This window comes from Pteropus medius, unplaced genomic scaffold (genome assembly GCF_902729225.1).
Source record: "Pteropus medius unplaced genomic scaffold, Ma_sr-lr_union100, whole genome shotgun sequence".
Lineage (NCBI taxonomy): Eukaryota > Metazoa > Chordata > Mammalia > Chiroptera > Pteropodidae > Pteropus > Pteropus medius.
Window position 1 is genome coordinate 6,421,332 of NW_024354499.1, and position 27,389 is coordinate 6,448,720.

Below are 27,389 nucleotides of genomic sequence, written 5' to 3' on the forward strand. Positions count from 1 at the left end.
GTGTGTACGTGACTGTGACCACACACTCCAAGAGGTAAAACCTCTTAAGAAGGTGGTGCAGGCTCTGCTCTCCCATGCAGGAACCCTTCTGCCTCCTTTGCAAGACTCAGAGCCAGCTGTGGAGTGGGGGGTGGGTGGCAGTGAGGCTCCAGCCCTCTCTTCTCTTTGGGAAAGTAGTAAGGTGGGCACTATAACTTCGTCATGTGTCAAACCCACAATAATGTCGAGAGACACATCTGCTGCCCCTGCTTCCTTTTGATTTGCTGGGCTAGACTGGTCATCCTGCCGCTTTTTACCCTTCGTGTGTGCATCCCGGGATGACTGCAAGAGAAGATGGCCCTTTAATGGGCATGGCCACCTCAGATGTCCTTCAGTGCCATCAGGCCTGCCTAGATGCCACCGTTGTCCAACAGAAGGGCATTCGTCTAGCAGAGTGAACAAACACAAGTGAGCCAGCTGCCTATTCTAATCCTAACTTGACCCTTTGCCTTTGTGTGACTTTGGGCACATTACCGTGCTCCTTGTAAAAGGCGATTATAACACTACCTCCTTCACAGGGCTGCTGTGAAAATTAAATGAGCTAAGGGGTGGGGTGTAAAACCTTGAGAACAGGGTCAGTGCCACGTAAGGGTTTGCTGCTGTTACTATTGCCCATGAGGACGTCTTGGGCTATTCCCGGATGTGGCCTGGTGCTGGCCTCCGATCTGGTGGTCCTGGACTTTGTACATCCACACCAAGATGTGTCAGCCATGAGGCAGCATTCTTGGACCAGCCCAGCTGTCACTGGATCTGAAACAGCAGCCTCTGGAGTGATTAAAGTTGCCCTGGGCCCCAGGGTCACTAGCCATTTGTCTCTCACTGCAGTGGAGAGGAGACTTGTCCAAAGCTGTACCCTTTAACCTCCTGGGGACCCTCAAACAACAGTGTAGGAAGGACAGGCCTCCTCAGGAGTACTCCGGCTCCCTCGTGTTGAAGGAAACCCACATCGGCGATCCAGCTCGGGGTGGGGATGGTGCCCCACAGCCTGGGAGGCTGAGGTAGACCGTGGGCTCAAGGCGAGTGAGGTGCCAGGAGCCTAAAATTAGAAAACATATTGGATGGTTGGATTCTTCCTGATTTAGACAGGTGGACTTAGTCTGCGGCAGCTCTTTAGTAAACGCTGACAACAGGGAGTACTGGGAAACCCTCTTTCCTGCAAATTGGAAACCCAGAATTTCATGCCTGATTCCTCTGCCCTTTGGGGAGGGAGAGGGCTTTTACCATTTCTGCTTCTACTTGACCCTTTCCCACCCCATGTGAGGATTGCGTCTGCAGATTTTGTTGTATTGTAACCACATGGCAGTTGTGGAGAGGAGCTGGCCTATTCCTCAGACTCTCCTTCACCTTGCTTACAGCTGCTTTCAGCATTTTACTCCAGACTCTGATCTTTCACCTTTTGGGATTGTAGAGGAGTGATGAAAGATTAGTACTGATCAGGATATTTGAAACAATCCAAGGAGAGCCAATCTCATTATTCTACTGGAGCCAAAATAGTCCCAAAGGGAAGGGTGTGCCCTTAGGATAAGCCTGGAAGAGAGCAGATTGAGTAAGGGGACACAAAGGAGGACACTGGGATTGTCTTTTTCTTAAAGGATTAAACACCTTTTGCTATTCCTCTGGAAATCCCAACCCTGCAAGTTTAGTTAAAAGAAAATGCAAAAAGACCTGACCCACAAAATGCAGGAAAGTATATTAGGCTATAACATTAAAGAGGACATTTGTTTGGGAAAGCTAATAATAATTTATGCTCCTTTGTCAGAGCTGGACAAGAGTGAGGGCTAGAGAGGGGCGGGTACTGACTTTTGTTTCCCCAGGAGGTTGGTGGTGGTGGTCATCAGCCAGGCTTTGCCCTTGGGAATCCTGGAGTTTTGGCTGGGAAGACTAGGGTCGCTTCTTGACCTTCAGTTTCCTGATGAGGCTGGGAGGACCACTGCCCTCATGCTTTGGGGTCACAGCTGGGGCCTGGCCCAAGGTTCCTGATTCTCTCCAGCTCTACCCTCCATGGCTAGCATCCTCCCCTGTCCTGGACACTGCTGCTGAGAACTGGGATACTGTGGAAACATGTGTGCCTTCTTGGATGGATTTCTATCTGATTTTTTCCTTCCTAGAGAAAACTGAGAATATCCATGGCTAGGACAGATGGGTGCTTCCAAGAAAGAAAACTGTCTGAGGACTTCTGATGCTTCTCCTTCTCCTGGTGTTAAATCTGGAAAAAGCTCATGTAAATTTATATTGGAAACGAGATCGATGAAATTATCTAGAAAGCTGCCTCCACCCCTGAGGACAGGAGAGGCTGCATTACTATTTATGTCGAGCCTCTATTATGTGTCAGGCACTGTGCTAAGCTCCAGGGATTCAGGGGTGAACAAATAGACATGGCTTTTCTTGCCCTTGGTACTTCTGTTTGGACACTAAGAAATATATGTTTACAAATTGTGGATGGTGTTGTGAAGGGAAAGTCCAAGTTCTTAGAATAATGGGCGGCCTGATTGTCTTATTGGGAGCATCAGAGAAAGCCTCTGTGGAGAGAGGCCTGAAGGATTGCTAAGAAGTCGGATGGCAGATGGTCAGTGGGAGATGAAGAGTGGGTTAAGGAGCTGTGCGGCCCGTGGGAATGGGCTCCGAGGCAGGGAAGGGCGAGTTGGGTGAGTTGGGGACTGAACCAAAGATGGAGTATGCATAGGCTGCAGAGGCATGCAATGAGATGGGGAGAAGCCAGACCATACACGGCCTTGTAGGGATTTTTAAAGGGTTCGGTCGTGATGGAAAGCCACTGAAAAGTTTTAAGCAGGGGAATAGCAGAGTCTGGCTTGGGTGGAGAATAGATGGGAAGAGGTAGGAGTGGAATTGGGAATTGTGTAAGTCCAGGCAAGAGGTGGTGGCTGCTTGACCTAGGCTGAGGGGTGACAGAGTTGGCTTGACTGGCCTGGTGAGGCGTGGGGAGGAACAAGAACTGAGGGTCAGTAAGGAACTCCGGTTCAAGGGATGTTGCTTTAGACATGAAAATCCAACCTTTCTGAAAAGAACGCCCCTCTTCCCTGATAGCACTTTCCTTTAGTCTACTCTTCTCCAGGAAAAAAATTCAACCTATTTTTCTAATTAAAATTTTTAGTTTCTTTTAAAAGACAAGGTCTGTCAAATCGATTCTGGTTAAATGATCTCAAATAATAACCTTTTTGTACATAGCGGATTTTATTCTTTCGAAGGACTGACATAGACGCGTACCATACTTTATTTAACTTCCAGGTCTCTCCTCTTTTCCCCGTCTTGCAGGTTGACCAGTATCTCTACCACATGCGTCTTTCTGATGAGACCCTTCTAGAGATCTCTAAGCGGTTCCGCAAGGAGATGGAAAAAGGGCTTGGAGCCACCACCCACCCCACTGCTTCCGTGAAAATGCTGCCCACCTTCGTGAGGTCTACTCCAGACGGGACAGGTATTTGCACTGTGTGGCAGGGTGGTGGTGGGGGATGGGTCTGGCTGCTCCACTGCTGGTGGGAGATTGGGTGGCTTTGCTCAGGGACCCAAAGAACTGTGTATCAGTGAAGGTTCTTCGGTTTGAAGCCTCAGACACCACCCCTGGCTAAGTTAGGCACATAAGGAATTTAATGGAAGTCTATGAGATGGGATAGACAGGAAGACTGGGAAAGCGGACAGCCTTGGCAGTCAAGGTAGAAGTATATATCCTTGTCAGCCTGACTGGGGTATTGCTGTCAGCCGTTTGTTTCCCATCCCTCTGCTGAGAAAGGCTGCCTTTCTCAGTTTAGGATTTTACTGTCCCGATGAGGTTGCACTCAGTGATGGTGATGAACGATAGACGTGCCTGACGGTCACAGCTGGTGGGCCATGGCAGCCTCTGGCCCACCTAACTGTCACATTCTATAATCCTCATGGAGAATCAGTGCCGTACCAGTTGTCCTAGATTGTTTTTGAACTCCATGAAAAAAGCGTTAGAAGTTCAGATAAGCTTGGGAGAGTGTGAAGAGCCACGTGCATATTAAGGTATTAAAGGCTCTCTTGTGCAATAAGAACCTGTCAAGCTGTGTCTAATCCCTTTACCTGGATTTAGAATTCGTATTTCATGGTGAACCACCCAGCAAGGGATTGACTTGAACTGGATAAAAGAGCCATGGTAGAGACTGGAGTTATGTGGGTTGGGACTAGATCACAGAAGGCATCGCATGCCTGCCTAAAACGTTTAGTCTTCCTTCAGTAAGCATTGGGGAGTAACTGTAAGGTTTTGAGGGGTGCAAGCAGAACTGTCTTGGTGTAATGGGTATCAGCAGTATATGCACAGTGGAGGAGCAGCGATAGGTGGCTGGTATCGCACGGGACCTTGGCCTGGGTGGGATGTGGTGGGCAGGGATGAGACAGGATTCTAACCAAGATGATGCCGGAATGTTGAGTGAGCCAGCTGCCTGGGGATGGCAACATACTCAGAGAAGAGAACAGAGCTAAGTTGTATCAGTGCTTTCACACAGCTGGTTTCATTGAACTCTCACAATAACTGTCCATTTTAGAGATGAGGCATTTGTGGGGCTGTGAGGGGTGAGGGGTGTGAGATGGCTACTCACGTCTAAAGGGTTGAAGAAAGAGCCCAAGGGGCAGCTGCCAGGGCAGTGGAGCGTCCAGAAGCACAGAGCTCGAGAACCTGAGAGAGGAGAGAGAGCCAAGAAGCCAGTTACTAGTGAGGCATCTGCAGAGAAGTCCTGGGGATGGGGGTTGGGGACGATCATGGGACTGGGCTTGTTCATGCGCCGTGTGCCTTCAGTATTTCCATCACATCTACGTCCTTGAGGCTTACCTGCCTGAGAGCCAGCGGGACCTGGTTTGTCTAAGACTTTGTACCTTCCTATGATTCTTAAAATAAATGTGTGTTTGCCGAAGCCTTGGGACCAAGCCTGGAACCAAGGGTGTGACCTTGTTCAGGATTGTTCTCTGATTGTATCTCAGCCCTTCAAAGAGCTCCTGAGGTGAGGGGCCTCCCTCACTTCTTGGGCATCTTGTATGCCCTCTAGCTTGACACTGTACCTGCCACTTCCTCTGACTCGTAGCCACACCTGCTTCTGTTGTTTCTATTTGACATTCTGATAAATTTACCGGCCCCTTAAGACTGGGACCTTGTCTTTATTTCAGGCACAAAGCCAATACCTTAAATATTTACTAAGTGTATATTACGGGTAAGGGCTTTTCTGAGCTCCTAGATGCGGTAACTCATTTACTTTTCACAAGACCTGATAATAAGTAGGTACCGATTTTATCTAGAATTTTTTTTAGATGAGTTTGAAGCTTAGGTGGTCAATAGCTTGCCTAAGGTCACACAGCTAATGAGAGGCTGAGTCAGGAGTTAAACTCATCTATGCCAAAGATCAGGCATCAAGACTGCCCCAATCCATTATGTGTGTGTGAGCATATGACCAGAGCACACAGCACATGCTCAGCTAAGATTTTTTTGAAATAAGGTGGTTGGGTTTAGATGTCTGGCCTGTACTACAGGCAGGTGAGTAAGTTTGCTGGAGAGAACTAGTTATGGGACTGGCTTTTTTTCTTCTCGTTGCTTTGCTGACATTGGAGACTCAGAGAGCTCCCTCTGCCTCTTGAAGTTTGTACCCGTTGCTACACTGTGTAGTCATTGAGTCTCCCTTCCTGATCTCAGGCGGGAGTCCTGGGAGCCTGTCTGAGTCCCACCTCTGCCCCAGGGTGGAGCAGGAAGTGTGCTTTTGGCCTCTGAATATGAGTTGCCTGGACTGAGGACAGGAGCCAGAGGCTGAAGGGTCTGGGGCAGGACTTGTCTGTCTGATCTCCTTTCCATGAAGAAGTGGTGAGACTTTACATGACTTTAGTGATACCCAGAGTGCCTCTATATAATTGTGAATTCTGCAGTGTAAATGGAGATGGTGTGTAAAAGGAAGACTGAGTATTGAATGTTTTATTCATTTAAGCAAAGCAAGTGTCCCCTAGAGAACTGGAGATCAGACTGTAGGAAACCCAGCCCCCTGCCCTTGGTTCCTCACTTGCTTGAGATCTGTGGCCCAGCTCCTCACGCCAGCTCTCTGGGACTCAGTCTTTTCTCCTTTGTAAAATGAGAGGTGGATCCTGCAGTCCCAGTCTGTTCTGCATGTTTACTAGAACTAGTGTGTTAGTGTATTTACACATTAAGTTCCTTGGAATGCTGTAAAGAGAGAAAAACACTAATGTCCATCAATTGAGCACTGGTCAGATTAATGCAGCAAACAGTCCTCGGCAACCCATCCTAAAGCATGAGATGGACTTATCTGTATTTATATACTGCAAAGTCATTTGTACATGTGCGTGTGCACATACGTATGCACATTTGTATAAAGTCTCAAGCACATATATTGAACTGTTGATACTAGTTATCCTGGGATGTGAGGTTGGCAATAACTAGTTAAGTTGAAAATATGTGTATTTGATAACTCAGCAGATCCACTTCCAACTACACCTTGAACAAACTTCCATATGAACTCAAAGAGACATGTCCAAGAATGCTCATAGCAGTGTTGCTTATAATGACAGCATATTGGGAACAGTTTATGGAAGAGCCATGTGATGGAATACTATATACAGCACATTATATAAATGAGCGTCTATAAATATGGGTACCTCTAAAAGTCAATGAGTGAAGAATTGTAGAAGGACATGAACCTCATAGTCGTTGAATGTAAATTTAAAAATCTCCCTTGGAGCAATGCTCTCCAATGCTTAGGGACACAAACATCATAAGATTATTGGGATATAAACTGGGAAAACTACACCAGATAAATGATAGGGGCTGCTTCTGGAGAGAATGGAACTGCAGAGGGGAACATGAGGTAATGTAATTGAAAAGTCAACATCATGGCTTTCCAGCTTATGTTTTGTTGTTGGGGCTATGAGTTATGGAATGGCAGCAAGGACCAGGGAAGCTTCGATAGATAAAGTCTATCAAAAATGAAAATTCTCCTTTGTTACTGGTTCCCCAGTAAAGTGCTGCGAGGAGAGACCGAGAGAGCAGAGTGTTCAGGGACTGTTGCCTTTCTCCTGGAGGTGGTCACACAGCCCATGGGGCCTTGCTGATGCATCCGCTTCTTGGCCCAGGCCACAGTCGGGGCTCTGTTGCCATTTCTGGTGATTCTCTCTCACAGGCTGGAGGCTTTTGATTAAGTGATGCCTACTCCACGCTGGCCTTACTCAGAACCTTTCTCAGCCCATTTCTCTTTAGGATTACTTTTCAAAGCTGGGAAATTAAACCTTGGATCTAAACCTCTGATCTTGAGGGATCTAATCTTTAAATCGGTGGCTCTATAACTTTCCTGGACTACATACATACTCACAGCAAGAAGCACATATGTATAAGTATTGATATACAATTGACAAAAATCTCAGGGACCAACGTTTATTCTTAAATGTGATGCATTCAGATCTATTACTTTCTAATTTCTAATTCTAATTTCTAATTACTTTCTAATTCTGGTTTTTAAAAATTGCTAGTTAGCACCCCCTAAATTTTTTTCAGCTTGTAATTGGAAAGCCACTGCTTCAATACTCCTCATCTTGTCTTGTCTTAGACATGGATCTATAAAATTGGCTGCTTCTTGCCAGGGATGAGAGGTGTTTTCAGGGCAGTTGTGGTGAGGGGTGAAGATCAGAATTCTAGGTTTAAATGGGGTTTAATTCAAGCTGCGTGCTTTAGAGGAGTTCATTTTGGCCCCAGTCCTCCATTTCCTCATTTATAAAAAGAGGAAACAGGGTGTGCTAACTGAGAATTAAAAGAGAGTCAAATATATTACATTTTTGTGTATGTTATAAATACAGTCCTATGTAGCCCAGCCCACCACACAGCAAGAGGCACGTCCAGCATCATTTTCTCAAGAGAGGGTCAGTGAGCCTCCTAAGGTCCTTTTGGAGGGAGGAACAGGTCTGAGGGTTTATCCCCATCACCAAACCCTGCATTTTTGGAGCGAGGACCAGGTCCCAGCTCTTTTTATACAGGTGCTAGCTATCTAATGGTCATCCAAATCCCAGTAGAAAATGTGGGAGAGATGTCAGGAAGTTTCAGGCCATCCATTTATGATGGAGGCCTCCATTACACTGAAGAAAAACGAACCTCCAAGTGATGATTTGAGTTCACTGTGAGAAGGAAGGGCATATCAGCAGCCTCTGAGCCACCTGTGGGCTGATTCCAAATACCTATGCTGCATAGACGTGTGGACCACTCAGTGCAAATAAACATAGCTGGCACAGATCAAAATGACGTGTATATAAATGGTCTAAGAATATCTTACTGAGTTGACTGACTTTGGTGTCAGCCAAGGTATGTATATAAAATGCTCCCTATTTGGTTTTTGTTTTCCCCCAAACAGTTTTAAAAAGTTGAAAGAACTGTGTAATGAACATCCAAATATGGACTCCCCAGATTCTACATTGGTATTTACTAGGTTTGCTTTATCACACTCCTCCATCCTTCTACCAACCAGTCTGTCTTATTTTTTTTTTGAGGCTTTTCATTACAAAGTAAAGTGCAGAAATCGGTTCAACCTTAAAACTTTAACGTGCAGTTTATTAACTAGAGTTCAATATTTGGTCTTTTTTCTTCTGATGTAAAATTTCATACAATGAGATGACAAATCACCCGATGAATTGACAAGTACATATGCCTGTTTAATACAGAGCCCCCATCAAATGGAGAACATTAACCGTTAGCCCAGGAGTTTCCCTCGTGCTCCTTCCTAGGCAGTCTCTGTCTCTAACCCTGAGAAGCAATCACCATTTAAAATTGTCCACGTGTCTTAGTTTTGCTTGTTCTAGGTTATTCCATAAATCCAATTATACAGTATTTTCTCTTTAAGTAAGGCTTTGTTTATCCATCATAATATGGGCTTTATCCATGCTATATAAATAATTTGTTCCTTTTTGGGTGCTGATTCCATGGTATGGTTGGAATCCTATATGACAGTGGTCCCCAACCTTTTTGGCACCAGGGACTGGTGCTCCTGTGAGAATCCAATGCCTGATGATATGAGGTGGAGCTGAGGCAGTGATGCTAGTGCTGGGGAGCGGCTGCAAATACAGATGAAGCTTCACTGTCTTCAGCCTGCTGTTCACCTCCTGTGTGGCCCCAGCGTGGAGGGGTAGGGGAATTGGGGACCCCTGCTATATGACATGAACATTGACAGACACCTGGTCTGTATCTAGTTTTTGCCTATTATGACTAAAGCTGCTATAAGCATTCTTGCATGAGAATGTCCTCTTTGTGGGTACTTGCTTTCATTTGTTTTCATTTTCTTGGTTAAATAACTAGGAGTGGAATTTCTGGGTCATAGAATTTGGGATGTGTTTAATTGATAAGAAACTTCCAGACCTTTTCCCAAAGTGGCTGAGCTGTTTTAGAATCCCACCAATGATGAATGAGAGTTCCACTTGTCCCATATCACCAGTATTTGTTGTCTGTAAACTCCCCCTGCCCCCCACCTTTTGTTTTTGGCAGTGCAGAGTTGAGTAAGGAAAGTGTTGATTTTTATCAGCCAGAAATCTCAGTATCTTGATCTCTCTGTAGGCAGCCCTAACCTAAGCTGACTATGCAAGTGATTGCGGCACCAGCCCTAACCACAGTCCTGTCGGGCTGACCATATCACAGGGATCTGGCTTTCAGAGGACAGTATCATCTTAAGAGGAAATGCGGGAATAATTGACACCATTTAATGGGCACCCACGATGTCTGTACTAGGCTGTTTACCTAAATAATCTGTTTTACTCTCCATGCAAACTATATATACAAGAGAGACATTCCCGATTTAAAAATAAGGCAACTGAGGCTAAAGGAGGGGTTGGTGATTATTGCCAAGGTCACCTGTGGCCAGTTAGTGGCAGAGCTGGGATTTAAGCTTAGGTAGTCTTGACTCCATGGCCATAAGATTCATAGTTTACATGAACTCGTGTTGCTGAATGAAAATTTCTATAGCAAATCATTATTGTCTTTTTTAAAAGATCATAAATATGGGTTGGCTTTGTACCATTATAATAAGAAGCTCAAGTGCAACCCAACTGGAAATCTTCGAATAGTTTAACTGCATGTTCCAATTTAGAAATAAATTATCTTTGTAGTGTCTTTATCACCTTCGTTGCCTTGACATTTAGGTATAACGATGTCTTATAAGCAGAGTGAGATGAAGTTTTTGCAGTATTGATCATTTGACGTTTCCCCACTTCCCTGAATTGTGAATTATTTTTATGGGTGAGTATAGCTCCACCCTCTACCCAGACTTAAGACCCTAGAGAGCAGGAAACGATAAATGTGATGGTGATGACAACAATAATAATTAAAAATTGTAGGCTTTTAAAATACCATGTACTGTGGTAAGCAATGTATTTGAGTCATCTCATTAATTCTCACAGTGACCCAGTGCTAGGCACTTTGAACGCCATTCTATAGAAAAAGAAACTAAAGTTAGAGAGATTAGGCAACTTGCCCAAAGTCATTTAGTAATAAGCAAATGGAAGTGTTGATATTTAAACCCAGCCAGCTGTGCGCCAAGGCACTTAGGCACACCACTATGGGGCATTTTATTGCTTATCTATCTACCCCTCCTCCCACATATGCACACACTGCTAGTGCAATGAATTGATCCTTCTGTTAGTAACTCAGGCCTAGCTGTTCAGCTTGTTCAATAGAGACCCCTCTGAGGCTGGTCCTCTGTGGGGCAGCAGTGTGCTGAGCTACCTTGTGCCCTGCTGTTGAAGAGTGAAAATTGTCCTGAGAGATAAGGCTTACACAGATAAAATGATTACAGAATGACATGGGTCATATAATGTAAGCACATGATATGATAGAGAAACTAGGCTGGTGTTAGATTGCTTGGAAGCTGATAAAACCCTGAAAGGAGCCCTTATCTTGGTTGCTCAGCATTATATCAACACCCAGGCAATGGAGACAGATCAATAGCACACAGGCAAGTTCCTAAGTGAGTTTATATGGTGCCTACAATATAAACTGAAGATCATGTTGACAAATGGTCTCCATATAGCAGTAGCTAGAGTTTATTAAACATTTACATGCACCAGGCATTGTGCCAAACACCTTATGCATTCATTGCATTGAATTTTTACCAAAAACTGTGTGTGTGTGTATCTGTGTCCTGGGGATTGGAGTGGGAGGTGCTAGCTGGACAGGAGGTTATTACTATCCCTTTTTAGCAGATGATGAAATCTGAGTATCAGATTTCTAATAATTTTTTCAAAATCATATGGCTAATATACGTTAAAATGGGATTTGAAACCAGGCCTTCCTGCCTGAAAATCTTAACACACTCAGCCACCTACATAGTATTAAACATAATAATGTGTTTAATCCTTGAAAGAGAGATTTCGCATCTATAGAGCTAATGTAGCACCTCTCTGTGATTGGCACATACTTTGAACTTAAGAAACTAAAGTACCAGGACAGTGCTTTCCAGTGGTGTTCTTCTGGATGCTTTTGTGGGGTACTTACAATGTGTTTGTGCCCTCCAGTCCCCTTCCTTCAATCAGAGCAGCTCTGCGTTTCTCTACTTCTACATTTTGGCATTTGGCGTCCTGTTGCTTAAAATAGTTTGAAAACCAATGGCATAGAAGATCAGATTTCCCCATTCCTTGACTGTACCAGACACCAGCATTAACTGTGACTTGCTACTTTAAATAATATGGAGTTACTTTATTTCTGAGCTATTGAGTGGAGACTGGCATTGTGTTTCAAAGGAGTAGCTGGGAACTTAGAGATTAAAAAGGCTGCCAGATGTGGTGGTGACTGTGGTGGTTCCAGGTATATGGGAAACACACGACTTGAAAGCTGTGTCTGGCAAAGTTAGTTTTGCTGTATTACCTACCCGGGACCTAGAGATTTATCTTTTTAGTTCTCTCAATTGGAATCCATGCCGTACATTCTTAGAGCAGTCCATCATGGTGTTCTAGCAGGTACTTGAAAACTAAAGGATAAACAGAGTCTCGCTCAACTCCGAGCCACTCCATGGAAGAAGACCAGAATGTTCAGTGCAGTCTTCCGGGGCCCCTGGAAACAATCTTGCTCTTGCAGGGTAGATAAGGGCAGGTCCCTTTGAGGGCACCTAAGTTCTTGGCATTGGCGTTTACTGCGTTCTCACAGCCATGTCTTAGGACTCCTGACGTGTCATTTCTTGAGCATACCACAAACTTCTATATGTTTCCTTTTCTCTGGCAGACAACTTTATACCCATCCACTAAGACCTGGCCACCTCCTGATGCCTCTGGGGAAGCCTTCCTTATCCAAGCAGAAACAATCATTCCTTTTATAACACTCCTATCCTGGAACTTGCCACAGTGCTTCTCACTGCTCCCTTTCTCGCTGTCCAGTCAGGGACTAGGTTGTCTACAGCACCAGGCAGCTAAGAAGATTTTAGCAACTGTCTTCGATGCTCAGTGTTAAAATAACTAATCACAGAATGGGAAGTATTTGGTTGGCCTGTCCTAGAACAGATAACAGATTCAGTGTTTGACTCTCAAAATAGTGATTTTAAAAACATTTTTAAAGTAGTAGACCCCACTCTCAACTTTTAAACAGAATGCAATCTTTTATGACGAATGCCATCTGTAAGACAGTTAAGAGTAGGAGAAAGAAATAAAATTGGACATTAGGATGTGGGAGGTGAGGCCATTCCTTGAATGGTCTCCCTTAACCCTCACCGAGGGCAGAAATTGCCACCTTCAAGGATCTCCAGAATTCTGGAAATGCTGCGTAAAAGCCATTTGTTTAAAAGGAGGCTTTCTGGAGCTTGTGGTTCTGAAGACGTCCATTTAATCTTCCAGCCTTAACCAGGCAGGACACTGCCGCTTCTGAACGCAGTTGCCTTCGACGAAAGGGCACTGCTGCTTACAAATACAAAATCGAAACAAACCTGTTTGCAAGTCACTCTTAGAGCCCTGGTTGGCATGCTGCTGTGAGTGCCTGATGAGAGGAACAGGTGGAGATCTATTTTAATTAGTGGCAAGTACTTAATGATTGAAAATAGACCCTGTTGGAAAATTCAACTGGCCCTCGCCCCTCACCTCAAAAATTGCCTGGACATTGTCAGGTACCAAGCCATCTGCTATGCCCTGCTCAAATACATCACTGCCACATCAACTGAGATGATGGTGACTATCATGTGTAGGCGGTTAGTGAAATGTCATTTGAGTCCTCTTCAGAGACAGGTGAGTTCCCAGGAGAAACTGAAACCCCTTTATCTTGCCAACCTTATGTATTTGATAAGAGTGTCACTGAAAGTGGGAAGATTGGTAGTTCAGGATGGAAAATGAGTCAGCAAACCAACTAATAATCTTAATCTTAACTGTTGGGCAATTTGATGGAGGCTGGTCTTAACTGTGGGCCAGCATCACTTCTTTTCCTCCTGTTTTCTTTTAGTAGAGGATTAGTATCTCTTTTCTTATCTATTTTTGAAAGGGATTGCTTTTAATTAGGAGGACCTTCAGTAGAGGGCTTACTGGAGAGTTTCCAGTAGGGTGGGAACAGAGGTTTGGTATAATTGCATGAGATGGCAACTATTTGTGGCTACCGGAAAAGCCTGCATCAATAAGCTTTAGTAGGTCTGGGTTCCTCTGGGAAGAACCTTTCAGGAGAAGAAGACGTATGTCACCTCTTGCCAGTGGATGTGTGTCTGCTACCTCCCACTCAAGTCTAAGAGCCATTCAGTCGGCCCAAGGGAATGGGCTGCCGTTACTGATAAAGATTAGGGCAACTTTGCTTTCTTTTTCACCACTTAATGGCTTATTTGCTTCTATCCTGGATTCGATACCAGGTCATCCTCAGCTTCCAGGAACCAGGACCATAAGAGATGTGGGTGTGGTGCAGTGGGACAGGCATGGGCTTTGGGGCCACATGAACTTGGGTTCAAACCCAGTAGTCATTGACTCCTGTATGACCTTAACCAAGTGACTCAACTTGTGAACCATGATGTCACTTCCTCTGCCAGCTCGGAGGCTGCTGATGACTTCTGGGTTTTATTTTATGTACTTGACGTTGCTGGCGAAGAATTCCTTATTTAAGGATTTATAACATTTCCATGAGCAGCCTCCTTGGTCATGGCAGTAGATAGCTTTGCTGGAGAGCCAAACCTGGCTCTGGATATTGGTTTTGTTATCTGCAAATCTGGGATTGTAATGCCCCGCATGATTGTTGAGGATTAATGAAATCGTGTTTGTAAACAAAGTGACCACCGCTAAACAAATGTTCGTTTCTCTTCTGTTAAAAACATCTGCACGCTGAGCCTTAATCAACTAAATCTCTCTCACTTACCTCTGTCTTCCGTTGTTTTATGATCACGGTAATCCAGACATCGGTGAGGAAAAGTCCGAACTCTGTCCGACAGGGACAGAGAGACGAAGACTGTATTCTGGGCTTCATTTTTCAAAAAAAATTACATAAAGTAGAAGATGAATTTGATCTTTTATATATACCTATGGTGAAACCTTGCTTCCTTTATTTAAGCAGTGGTGGTGACCACATTAGGAGGAATTGGAGATATTTAGGAAGGGTGATAAACTAATGTCATCTTCAGAATTTCTTGGGACACAACATAAAACCCAGAGACCATCAATATTTTGACAATATAAAAATTACATATTTCTGTATGGCAAAAATACCACAAACAAAATTAAAAGACAAATGTCCAACTGGAAAAAAAATAATTGCAAATATACGACCAACGAAACTATTTTATTTAATATACAAAGAGCCCTTTTAGGTTATTAAGAAAACAGTATTTTCTTAAAAGGCAAAGATGTGAGTAGAAAATTCACAGAACAAGGAATTAAAAAGGTTAGTTAATAATTCAAAACGTCTAGCCTTATACAAAGGAAAAAACCCAAACTTTAAAATGAGATACCACTTCGACCTAGGAGGTTGACAAAGATTGATCACTACCTAACAAGAGACACTGGTGAGAGTGAATTCCACCTGCTGGTCTGTATGGAAATTAGTGAGAACTTTTAGGAAGATAATTTGGTGGCGAAATCTTCCAAATTAAAAAACACATCCTTACAACCAGAGATTTAAACCCCTTTCTTGGAATGCTTCAGTGTAACAACCTTCCTTGTCTTAATAAATACATCTAAGGGCACCCAATAAACATCAATTGTGGTTACTTTCAGGGCATGAAGATGTTTGCTTTTAATTTTGTCCACTTCAGTACTGTTTGAACTTCTTCTTACCAGGTGTTTGTGTTTTGTTATTTTTAAAAAGTTAAAATTGTTTTCCAGATATAATAGCATGCTTAACAATAAGAGAAACCTTACCTCTGACCTTACGATCTCATTCCACAGTTGGCACGCAAACATTTTGTTTAACAATGAGGAAATGCAATCGGAGATGTTTTCTTAATACATTCTCTCAAATACCAGCTGTAGTCACTCAGCAGAATGGTCTCTGGACCTCTGACACTGGTTGTGTACTTGAGAAACAAACCTGCATTGGCATGGTTTCCTATCCCAGAGCCTCACTCCTCCCTGACCAGTGCGAGTGTCCCAGGTCCATATATGCCATCCTCCTTCATGCACCATCACGCACACATGCACTGTCTGCTCCAGGCTTCTGGAATGTCCCGGAAGGTTCACAGTGGAGACAAGACTTGGGCCTGGAGTAAGAGTAGGAGTGGGTAGAGATTAGAGGGGCTGAGAAGAACTGGAGGGGAACTGCACAATCAAACAAAGGAATAATGACAGCGATGCCAGTAATTGACGACTTACTGTGTACCCACGTATTCACATATAACATTTTCCGTATTTCATGAAAGCCTCATGATCCCCAGGAGAAGTCAGCATTGAGCTCCTGTTCTACAGGTGAGGTGACATGCTCAGCGAGGCCACACAGGTAGTGAAGCAGCTGTGCTGGAATTTAAAGCCTGCCCACCCCGTCTCTAAGGTCCAGCTCTTAGCGGCTGCTTTTTGGGGGCCCCTCACACATGGCATGGAGGTTGGCCCTAGGAGAGGGATCTGTTTACCATCCTAAGGAGTCACCTTAAGCTTTAGCTCCAGGAATCATGGTGCTGAGCCTGCCTCAGAGGTTGTGGGCTGTGGAAAGAATATCGTTTCTGGCTATGGTAGTCGCGGTCTGGCTATGGTAGTCCACGTGTTTGTGGAGGGGGTGCCGGTGGGTGGGATGCAGCGTGATATCGGTTCCGGCAGAGGCTGAAAGGAGAGATGACATTCTCCCCTGGGAACAGAATTATCAGTAGTACTTAATTTGTGGATTCTCTTCATTCCATCAGAAAATACTACTGCAGAACCACCATTCTTGATGGAGCAGTGTCCCTCCAGTGAATTGAGCTGGACTGGGCTTGAATCGTGACCAACCAGGGGCAGCCTCAGCCGCCTCGACCCCCCGTGGTCGCCGATTCAGCGGATTGCATGTGCCCTGCGCTGCAGAGCGCTGATGCAGGCAGTTCATCTTTGATTTTCCTTTTTATCCCTCATGACAACCGCCACACAGCTTTTCCTTCTATCTGGCTGAGGTCCCACTACCCCGGGGGGCTCAGCACCGGAATGCCTGGAAAAGTCGCTCATGGCCACGAGATGGGCAGAGCCACCCTCTGTGGGGTTGAGGTTGCCCCAGCTGTCTAACAACTGTAGCTAGTGGGGCGGGGAGGGGGAACCTTCAGATGCCGAGGAGGGAAGGGAAAATCCGTACCCCTGCGGAGGAATGCTGAAGCCACTGGAGCAGATTCCAATGGCTTTTCTTGGACAGGTCCCTTAATCTCCCCTGGCAATGTTGATTTTGCTTTTCAGTCCGATAGGCGGCCCTAACACTGGGCCTGGAAGGCTCAAGTGTGGGCATTGGGCAGTGTTTGCTGAGGGCCTGGATGGAAAGTTTCTTTTATCTATTGAGTGGGGCCTAAGTTCTTGGTACTGAGCTGGGTCCCTGGGGCATATTTTCTAGCTTTTCCCTCACAACAACCGCACAAGGTATGATGTTCCCATTTTAGAGATGTGGCATCTGAGCCTCACTGGCTCAGGAACTTGCCAAACCAAGCAGTGGCCAGAGTTCTGACACAGGCGATGTGAGCTCAGAGCCAGTCTCTGTATATCGGACCACCAGACCACGGCTGCGTGGAGGCAAGTCCCCATGGAATCTCGGGTGGGGGATGTGTGCCCCAATTTGCCTCTCTAGATTGTATAGGCTGTGGGGAGTTCTCTCAGAGACCAGGCAGTCGTGGCTTTTCTCAGGGCTTTGAGAGTTAGAGCTGCCGAGGGGACCTGGGCACAGAATAAACCCTGGATGGTTCATTTGGTCAGCATTTCCCCGATCCTCTGATCCATTCCGCCTTACTTCAGCGGCAGTCTCCCATTGGGAAAAGGGCTGATGGGGACAAACATGCTAGTAAGTGAATCCTCCAGGAAATAACCCTGTGTCCTTTGAGAAGGTGTGCAGCCGGGCAGTAGAAGACTGATGGAGCCATTACTGATCGAGGAGACTGTGGAGGGGGCGAGCCCACCTCCTCCCCCAGCCCTGGCTGTGGCCTCTGCACTTCTTCAGCACTTTCATTCCTTGCCACACAATGGAGCATGTCCCTGCAGCCAGCTATATATTACTGTCTAGAACCTGGATGTTTTCTATCTGCCCTGCTTGTTTCCTAGAGGTGAGGGAACTTTATCTTCCTGGTGACACCTGAAGATCTTGACCCACTTGTGTCTGTGGAATTTCACTCTCCCCTCTCTGCTCCAGCTTTGTGGCTTGTCTGGGTGCAACGGCCGACTGGCCTGACACTCGTCTTACGTACTCTTGAGTCAACATTCTTTCACATTTCAATAAGCCTGGGATCGTTTTGAGGGGCACCTGCTTAGCTTATTAGCCAGGTCTCTTAATTTATAGCCATTTGGACCCCAGTTTGCTCCATCACGTGATGCTCTCATCTTGCCATAGGCCATTGCTATCACTGTATGTGAACATTAAGAGTAAATTTTGTACAGAGATCACAATTTGGCAGAAGGCCCAGGGGCCCACAGGCCTGTAGCAGCGTGCTGGGTGTCCTGGGGGCATGAAGAACAAAACAGAGGCATAGACTCCTGGCTCAGAGCTTGATGGGCCCCATGAGCTTGATGGGGACTTGGCTGAAAGCCCCTGGGAAACAGTCAGCTCTGTGAGGGGGTGGGCGCCCCACCATCACATGTGAAACTATCTCATTGTTGATGTGAATTCTAAAAGTAATATAAAAGTGCTTAGCGTTAAGAAAAATATTCAGACAATACTTAAATGTGTATGGAGAAATTAAGATCCACTGGTCACCCATCACCAGTAATTATGGTCTCATGTGTTTTAAAGACTCAGCGGGTTTTAAGAATTTAGTGTTTATGGCAGGAGTTTTAAGTGTTGCTCTCTGTGAAGCCGTTTGATTTTGTCTTTTCCAAACTAATAGTGGCCATTCCTATCTGCAGAACACGGAGAGTTCCTGGCTCTAGACCTTGGAGGGACTAATTTCCGCGTCCTTCGGGTGAGAGTTACGGACAATGGGCTCCAGAAGGTCGAGATGGAGAACCAGATCTACGCCATCCCCGAGGACCTCATGCGAGGCAGCGGCACCCAGGTCCGACCCTGCTCTCAGGGTGTCCACAGGGGCTCTGGGCCCCATGGGAGCAGATGCTGCTTCTCCCTTGTGGTCTGGAGGGAGGGAGACCCTGGCTGAGGCTTGGAGTTCCTGGCCTTTCTCTGCGTGGTGACCCCCTCCATGCCAGGAGGCTGGGTGGGGAGGCCTCTTATCAGGAAAGGTGAGCAGGAAGGGCCAGAGAGCAGGAAGGATGTTGCGAGGCCCCGAGGTCTGGCTGTGCTACAGCAGGAGGTATTTCGGTTTAGCTTCTTTTGAGGGCTGCTTGCATGTGCTGGTAACTGAGGAAGGCTTGTAGTCAGGAGGCTGGGCCGCACTCCTGGACACCCGCTCGTTAGTGGTGCCGTTGAGTGGCGAGTCAGCAGAATACACGATTGTGATTTGACACTGCCACCTGCCACTGTGGTCACTCTACAACCCCTTTTGACTCACAGTTGTTATTATAACATCGCATGAAAATGGAACCTGCCCTTTTGCCTTTGTAGTTATTTGCTCTCTTCTTGACTGTCTAAAACAGAAGAGGCTTTTGCACACAGGGACGGGAGCCTGTCGAGAAAATACCAAAATCCAGCTTTGCGGGGGTCTGTCCCACCTGGCACTGCAGCAAGCACTGTGCGCTTCCATTTTGGCCCCAAATCGTGCTTAGTCATTTCCATATCTTGGTGGCTTCTAGGGCCACGCTTTGCACTCAGAATCTACACAATCAAAGGAGTGGATAGAGAAGAAATGGGAAATCCAAGTAAGAATCCTCTCAGTAATAGAACAGTATGAGTGAGGGTGGACTTGCCATCGAGATAGTCTCCAGACATGTACTGAGCACCTGTTGTGCCTGGGCAGTGATCCTTGCTGGGAAGCAAAGTTCTGCCCCTTCCCCTCCAGGGCTTAAAGCCCCACCCCGCCCAGGCCCCTGAAAGTAGTAATGTTCTATTGAAGGGGATGAGTAACCATCTGGAGAAGGAGCTGTTACTCAGTGACCTATTGTGTGTCAGGCTGAGCAAAAGCACTTTTATGAATTTCCTCATTTTATCCTCATAGGAGCCCTATGAGGCTGGGTACTCCTATTATCTCCATTTTATAGATATGGGATTGGGCATTGAAAGATTGAGCAACTTGGCCTTAGATCACAGGGAAGGGCCAGAGGCAAGACACAAAGCCAGATCCATGTGACCAGAGCCTGTGTCTGTACAACTCTGGGCAGTTCCACCCACTTTGTAGGCGGTGTGATGGGGTCCACATGAGTGGTGCCCCCTGGAATTAGGCACTGTGGTGGTTCTGGGTCTCTGCTACCTGCCCTTGCTTACAGAGTAAGAGGAGCTTCCCGAAGGGGTTGGCACCCCTGCAGATGTGAGATCCTGTGAGGTAGGCCCTTTGGGGGCTCTCCCTCTCAAGATTTTCCCCTGGAGATCCCTCCCGCAGAGAGGGACTCACTACCACTGCCCCAGAAGTATCTGGCCCGTTGGTGGTTGACAGCCACAGGTCCAACCATTATTCTCTGCCTTTGGATGTCCAGGGAAACTGTATCTATCCCCTTTCACCTGCTGTCCAAGAACTTCCCTTGGGACTTTCTTTCTGCTCCTTCTCAGCTGCTCTCAGTCCATGGATAGGAGTCATTGAAGCCATTCCTGGATACTGGTACAGCTGTAGGGATCACGCTCGGCTTGAGTACTGGCTATTCCCACTGTATGTTGTGCTCAGCATGTACTCAGTAAAAGAGTGAATGGAGGAGATGAAATCCGAGAAAGATGTGGTCACCTCTCAGGCCTCAGGGCTGAGAAAAGGTGGAGCCTTCTTACTCCTCGTGCGCCATTCTTCCCACCACATCGGGCCCTCCTGGGAAAGGAATTGTGGACGATGAGTAGAACACGTGGGGCAGATATTTTTAGACCCTTTATATGTCTTTGGGGGTGGCCCGAGGGTAAACCCATTTTCCTTGTTTTAATGCTAGGGTCGGAGAAGGGAGGCTGAATTCCTGGGACTGTGGGCATTTGAGCTCTACCGAGGTTGTCACTATTTCCAGTATATATAAATAAAATGTTTTCATCCATTTTTTTTTTTTAAAGAAAGCATATAAAAAAAAGATCCACCTGAGAAAAACTTGTGATATTAAAAATGTTTTGAAAAATTCTACATAAAAATTAAACATAAAAATTAAACATAAAGAAAACTAGAAGGAAACAGATGTTTATTTCACCCTCAGGAAGGGAAATAATATTATATCTAAAAGCAGCGGAAAACAACATGGTAAAAAGACTGGAAGGAAATTCACAGTGGTAGAATTACTGGTACTCTTTTCCCTGTATTTTAGGGATCAGTCTTTTAACTGGAGGAAAACAAATAGATTTTAAAGACAAAGCTTAGTTAAAACCAAAACAAAATCACCAAGCCACAAGCCATCAAAGGTTTTTGAAGATCTGTGAACCTGGGCAGTGCGGGTCCCTGGGGGAAACCTGCCTTCTAGTGCATGAACTTCCACTTGAGAACAGTGAATTACAAATTGTAATAGCAGTCACTTTAGATTTTTAAAGTGTATTAATGGGAAGGGAAGTGATCAGATTTTCAGGCCAATAAGGAAAAAAAAAAAAACCTTTCTAACTTCATAAAATGTGCCCTTTGAACCCTTTTATTATAGCAGGAAGGTGTTAGCTCTTTCTCCCAGCATCTTATCTTTAGATCATCAGCTAACAGAAAGATAGCATTCTAATTAAGGAAGCATATGGTGTCCTCTTCCCCACTTTTAAAGAGGCGTAGGTTCTTCTAACTCAGCACTGTCCAACAGAACTTTTTGCAATGGTCACATTGTTCTTTATCTGCCTCGCGCAATATGGTAGCCATAAGCCACCTGTAGCATCGAGCATTTGAAATGTGGCTAGTGTGACTGAGAAAGTGAACTTTTAATTTTTTGAAATTCTAATTAATTGAAATAGCCACAGATGCTTAGTGGCTACTATATTGGGCAGCACATTATTTAAAGCCTCTTGACTGCCTTTCATTTTTTCTCTGTCTCCCCTTGTTGGTAGCCCAGTTGGAAAGGGAGCAGTGATCAGGGGTGGGTAGGGGAAACCATTTGGCTTTTATCTTTTCTAAAGCTCCCCTTCCCCCTATCTCTGATGGTTGGCCTTATCTCTTTGCATAGCTTCTGTTATTCCTTTTTTGGATAAAGACTATTTGTATTAAAGATCATTTTGACTAGAGTACCAGGAAGAAGGGACTGGGAATATGTTTAACCATATCATAAATTTTGTCTCTGATCCAATTCTCAACAGAAGAACAGAATTTTCTCAACATCCGTCTAGAAACCCTATATACATATTAAAATACTTGATTGCTGCTCAGGGGAGTTGGCACTTGTGCCCAGGGGACCCTCTCTCTGAGTGAGAAGGCCTTGTCTTTGCCCAGCCTTTGCTCTTAAGATGTTTTTGGTTTAGAGAGTGAGTTTCAGCATCAGCTGAGGCGACTTTTGCACAGACAGAGGGACAGGACCTATGCAGAAAGTTCAGCTGGAGCTGGCTACCTTGTAAGTGGGGGTGGCCTTATCTTCCTGGATCCCTCCCACTGAAGGGATCTCAGACATCTGGGGAACCAGTGGACCTCTCAACCTGGCCAGCCACCCCCAACCTCTCAGTCCCTTTGTAAATGCAAATACTTTTTTTATGGTTTAGTGTGTCCTTCTCTAACCACTGCTTCAGACTTACCTGGAGGGCCCCACCCCCACAGTTCCTGATTCAGCAGGTTTAGGGTTGGGCCCTAGAATAGAATTTGCATTTTAATTCGATGGTGGTGATACTGCTGGTTCAGGACCGCACTTCTGGAACCCCTGGTTTAGTGGAATCTTCCTGGCTTCTGCCTGGAATGTTGTCTTCCTCCATTCCCCTGGCTTTTAGATTTTGCCATCCGATCAACCTGGCCCTTGAAATCTGCTCAGTCTCTTTGGCCTCTGCTTACTTTTTGTACCCGAATGCCTCTGGCCTCAGTCTCTAAACATCCGGAGGGATCAGCAACTTCTTTTTGAGGATGCTGAGTGGGCAAGAAGGAAGCCATAGGACTGTGGGCTTTGGGACTGATTGGAAGCCTGGGAGATTGTGAATATAGCTTTTTCATAGGCTTAGGACTTTTTCTGGGTGCTTAGGACTTTTTCTTAGCATGGCCATGGTTGTGAGGCTGCCCATCTACAAAATTCTGTTTATCCTTCAGTGCTCTTCATGGACTCACTGTGTGTTCCATTTTTAAGGTTAGAAAACAAAGATACCTTCTTTGAATCACCCCCAGGAAATTAGTTTTCTAGGATGGAAAACAAAATATAAAAGTTACTTATTTTAAGTCCCTTCATAGAATGCCACCGGTGAATGTTCACCCACTCCCCCAAGCACGAGACAGGGATGCTAAAATACCTCTTGGCAGCGAGATGGGTTGCCCTTTCTGGTAAGACAGTCAGCTGCGCATCAATGTCAGGGAGGGTTCTGACAAGGCCATGAAAGAATGTTCTGTTCCCAGAGCGTGCTGACATTCTGATTAGCTCTGGCTACGACTTCCCCTGCCTCATGGGGTTAATTTGGCAGTGAAATGGATAAATGGTTTACGTAGAGGACAGTATTTAATAAGCACTAACTAGTGTTGTGCCCCTATGTTTATTGACCCATTTAATACTTTTAGTAACTCTGAGGTCAGGTACAGTTATCATCTCCATTTTATAGACCGAGCAAATTAAGACTTCACAGGGGCTACATATCTTGTATGCATTCAGCTAGTTCTTTTCTGAGCCCAAAGTTCACGCTCTTAATCGCTATGCTATTCTGCCTCCCTGCTCATCTTCCTGTGTTGTGTGCCCTTAGCTGTTCGACCACATTGCTGAATGCCTGGCTAACTTCATGGATACGTTACAAATCAAAGATAAGAAGCTCCCCTTGGGCTTTACCTTTTCGTTCCCCTGCATCCAGACAAAACTAGATGAGGTAAGATGAATTCTTCAGATACTTCTGTTGCTTCATTTTCCGGGCTGGGAGGGTGAGGAAGAACCCTGAGCCACCTGCTGCTTTGGTGTTGGCAGAGGGCGGAGGCTCTGATGGTTGTGTGGACGAGGCTCGAATATTGAGAGTTCTGTCCTGGGTGAGCATGTGTATGTAGATGTGGGGAGATGGTGAAGAGGTTTCCCTGCCCCTTAAAGGGCAATGTGTAACCCTAAGTACATTGCACATTATCTTCATCCCTATTAGGGAAACAGAAGGGAGAAATTAGTCAGGAACTCCTTTGATCTAAAGTGTCATGATAAAGATCTTTGGAAGAAATATGCTTGGGGAGCTGTGATGAGGATACAAGAATCTTATTTTGGCACTTCTGTAGCCTGCCCTTTCCACTTCTTGGGGGCTACAGATCATGACAGAATCATTTATTTAATCTCCTTTCCGGGTCTTTGATGGGGTCCGGACTTCTCCTTCCTAAGCTAGTTAGGAAGCAATATACACATTCGAGCATGGCGTTAGTTTAGCCCCAAGGCAGAGGGCTCCATTAATGGTTGTTTGAGGAGCGTGAGGAATTAATTGTTCCATCCTTGGTTCTTTTCTAGAGCTTCCTGGTCTCGTGGACTAAGGGGTTCAAGTCCAGCGGTGTGGAAGGCAAAGATGTGGTTACTCTAATACGGAAGGCCATCCAGAGGAGAGGGGTGCGTAGGGGTGGCAGGATGGGGAGGCAGGAGCTGGGGTTCTAGAGGCTCTTTGGGGTCCACTCTGAAGTCTTCCCCAGTCTGTTCTCAAGTCAAATGAGGACCTTTTGTGGTTCTTAAGGCAAGGTTTTCTTTTCTTCTTCCTTGCTATGTTTACCCAATAATATATATTTTTATTTTTTCTGGTTTTATTGAGATATAATTGACATACAGCTCTGTATCAGTATGAGATACACTACCTAATGATTTGACACATATACTGCGAAATGATTACCACATCAATCTTAAAAGTGATCGGCTGCCTTTGGGGTCTCAGATTATCATAATGGATAAATAATTTTAGCCTTGGTTCAAGAAAAACCCTTTAGTTCTTAATATGAAGAAGACTTGAATATCATTTTCAAGAAAGAAAGTTGGGATGATGTTGGCATGAGGGTAGAATGGGGCACAGAGAGGACAAGATAAAGGTCACAGAAGGAAAAGACCTTCTGGGAGGAGTGGGGGAGAGAGAGAGAGAAAGAAAAAAAACAAAGAAAGAGAAGAAGATGACACTGATGACAAGACAGTCTCACTCTTCTTTGTGCAGTGATAGCTGTGAACCAGACGGCGGGGCTGGGGTAAGGGAAGTCCGTGCTGAGGACAAATGAGGGGAAGAGGGGAGTGAGAAGCAGCTATTGGACTGGATCAGGACCCAGTTTCCAGCTCTGACATTCTTCGGTTTTGAGTAGGGTTAGTCAGGGTGCGACCCTGTTACTCTCGAGCTGTGCATCTTGCTGCTGTCTCTCCATCTTCACATCTATGACCGTTCTGTGACGGTGAAGGTCAGAGCCCTCCTTTTATCCCTGCAGGACTTTGATATTGATATCGTGGCTGTGGTGAATGACACAGTTGGGACCATGATGACCTGTGGTTATGATGACCAGAACTGCGAGATTGGTCTCATTGTGGGTGCGTGAACACTGTGAGGGCTGATGCTGGCCAATGGCTGGGGGTGTGGGCCGGAAGGGGAGGGGCGTCCATGACCTGGATGCTCCTTCGTACCTCATACTGGAAGATAACGGCGTGGTCACTTTGGAGGGCCGAGCCAGGACTTGTGGAGTGGGGCGTTGATAGAGTGAAGGCGGCGTTGATAGAGTGGGGGCTGGTGGAGTGGACCCTGTTGGGGCAGCTGAGGGAGTCTGCTCTGTGAGGTCTCAGGGTGATGAGGCAAGAGGGAGGTGGGGGCTGGGAGGGGACGGTGCGGGTGGGTGCTGAGCAGCCCCTTGTTCTGGCCAGGCACGGGCAGCAACGCCTGCTACATGGAGGAGATGCGCCACATTGACACGGTGGAAGGTGACGAGGGCCGGATGTGCATCAACATGGAGTGGGGCGCCTTCGGGGACGACGGCGTGCTTGATGACTTCCGTACCGAGTTTGACCACGAGATCGACATGGGCTCCTTGAACCCCGGGAAGCAACTGTGAGCAGTGGGCTCGGGAAGCAGGCTCAGGAGCTGCAGTGGGGGCTGGGGGGGGGGGGGCGGGTGGAGCCTGGTTCTCATTTTTGCTTTACAGTCTTACATCCCCCAAAGTTGCTAAGGTGCCCACTAGTTATGGGATTTTGTGCTCATTACATGCTGGCCAATGTAATTGCGACTGAGTTTTTGAGAGGCCTCTAAAAAGGACAGAGTGAGCAGACACATCAGATAATAGGTAATAATCTATGTCCGTCAGTAGTCTTAGAAGGTCATATTCTGAGTCTATGTGTGTGGCCCTGCTCTTCTTTTCCATCTTTAATTTGTCCTCGGAAACAGTTTGTGAGCCACATAGCAGAGTGTCGAGATGGCCAAGATTCAGGTCTCTGAAAGCTCCTTTCGTAGCTCCCACCCCTGTCACTGCCCAGAGGATGATGAAGCTGTGACAGATGGCTCAGACCTTTGGTAAAATTGCCTGTAAGCTATGGCAATTTTGGCCCAGCCAGGGTCCTGGGGTGGACTGGAGGAAGGGCTCCAACATTTGGATCCTGAATATTATACTATCCAGCCTGGTCAGACTTGGCATTTAGTTACTTTTGACTCTTACAAAACATTATTTCACTATCACAAACGTTGGCCAACTGTCGCTTAAAGATCTTGAAACAGGGATTGCTGTAAGATTGGAAGGCAATTGCAAAACATTTTGAGCAATTCAGGCCCTCTCTGGTCTTCTCGCTACTGGGACTACTGCAGGGGAGCTGGTAGTGCAGATCTCTGCTTGGAGAGGAAAATCCAACCCTGCAAACCAGCTCAGCGGTGGGGGCCTTTTTCTTCACAAGGAGAATCCTCGCTTCCTCAAGGAAGCATGGTTGATTTAAGTCTCCAGCTTCTCACATGTTGAAATGAAAGGCCATTTACTTGCAACTTTTTCATAGGAACATACTGGCTATGTCTGTCATGGCTGGTGAGGAATTTATGAACTGAAAAGTCACTCACTCGGTATCTGCCCCTGTCGGTGAGGCACACATGTGCCATTCAAAGGAGCCCTACGTTCCTTAGAAGTGTCAGAAGACAGAAGTGCCAGCCCAGCCTTGGCAACCCATCACTGGCTTAGCCTTAGACAAATCAGAGGCTGGGAGGACATAGACCAGTGTCAGCCATGGTCTAATGACCCTGAGTCATTACTGGGCCTGAGTAGGAACTTTTTTTTCACTCTTTATGTTTCTAAATAAGTATTTTCCAAGTATTTTGTTGATAGAAACAAAGTGTTCTTAAAAACTGGAATAAAAACTTCTAAAAACCGCTCACGCTTCAGAGTCCCACTGGACTCCTCCTCCGTTACCTCCCACAGGGCCACCTATTTCTGAGAAGCTGCAGAAGCAGGCACATGAGAGCCTTGCTGTTGAGGCTGGTTGGCCTCTCAGGCAGTGGTCTGTGCTGGTGCTTAAACATTTTAAATACGCCCTCTACTCAAGCAGTTGTGCCAGCTCTCCGCTGAGCTCCAGTTCTACCATACTTGACCTTGGGTCTCGAGCAAGTCACTTTGTGAGGGCCCAGCTTCCTTTCTGGTAGATCTCACCAGGTGACATCCTTACCCCACCCCTGTCCTGGGCCTCCTCACTGAAGCCCGGCCTAGTTA

At 45.9% G+C, this 27,389-nt stretch overlaps 1 protein-coding gene across 1 annotated transcript in view; it reads left to right on the forward strand.

Annotated features, from left to right (window-relative positions):
- Positions 1-27,389, forward strand: part of HK2 (hexokinase 2) — a 60,170-nt gene that overhangs the window by 14,982 nt on the left and 17,799 nt on the right. Inside the window, exons 2-7 of the mRNA XM_039852819.1 lie at positions 3,313-3,475; positions 18,475-18,623; positions 23,471-23,590; positions 24,202-24,297; positions 25,146-25,245; positions 25,573-25,756. Coding sequence (XP_039708753.1) covers positions 3,313-3,475; positions 18,475-18,623; positions 23,471-23,590; positions 24,202-24,297; positions 25,146-25,245; positions 25,573-25,756 — 812 coding nt within the window. The remainder of the gene's footprint in view (positions 1-3,312; positions 3,476-18,474; positions 18,624-23,470; positions 23,591-24,201; positions 24,298-25,145; positions 25,246-25,572; positions 25,757-27,389) is intronic.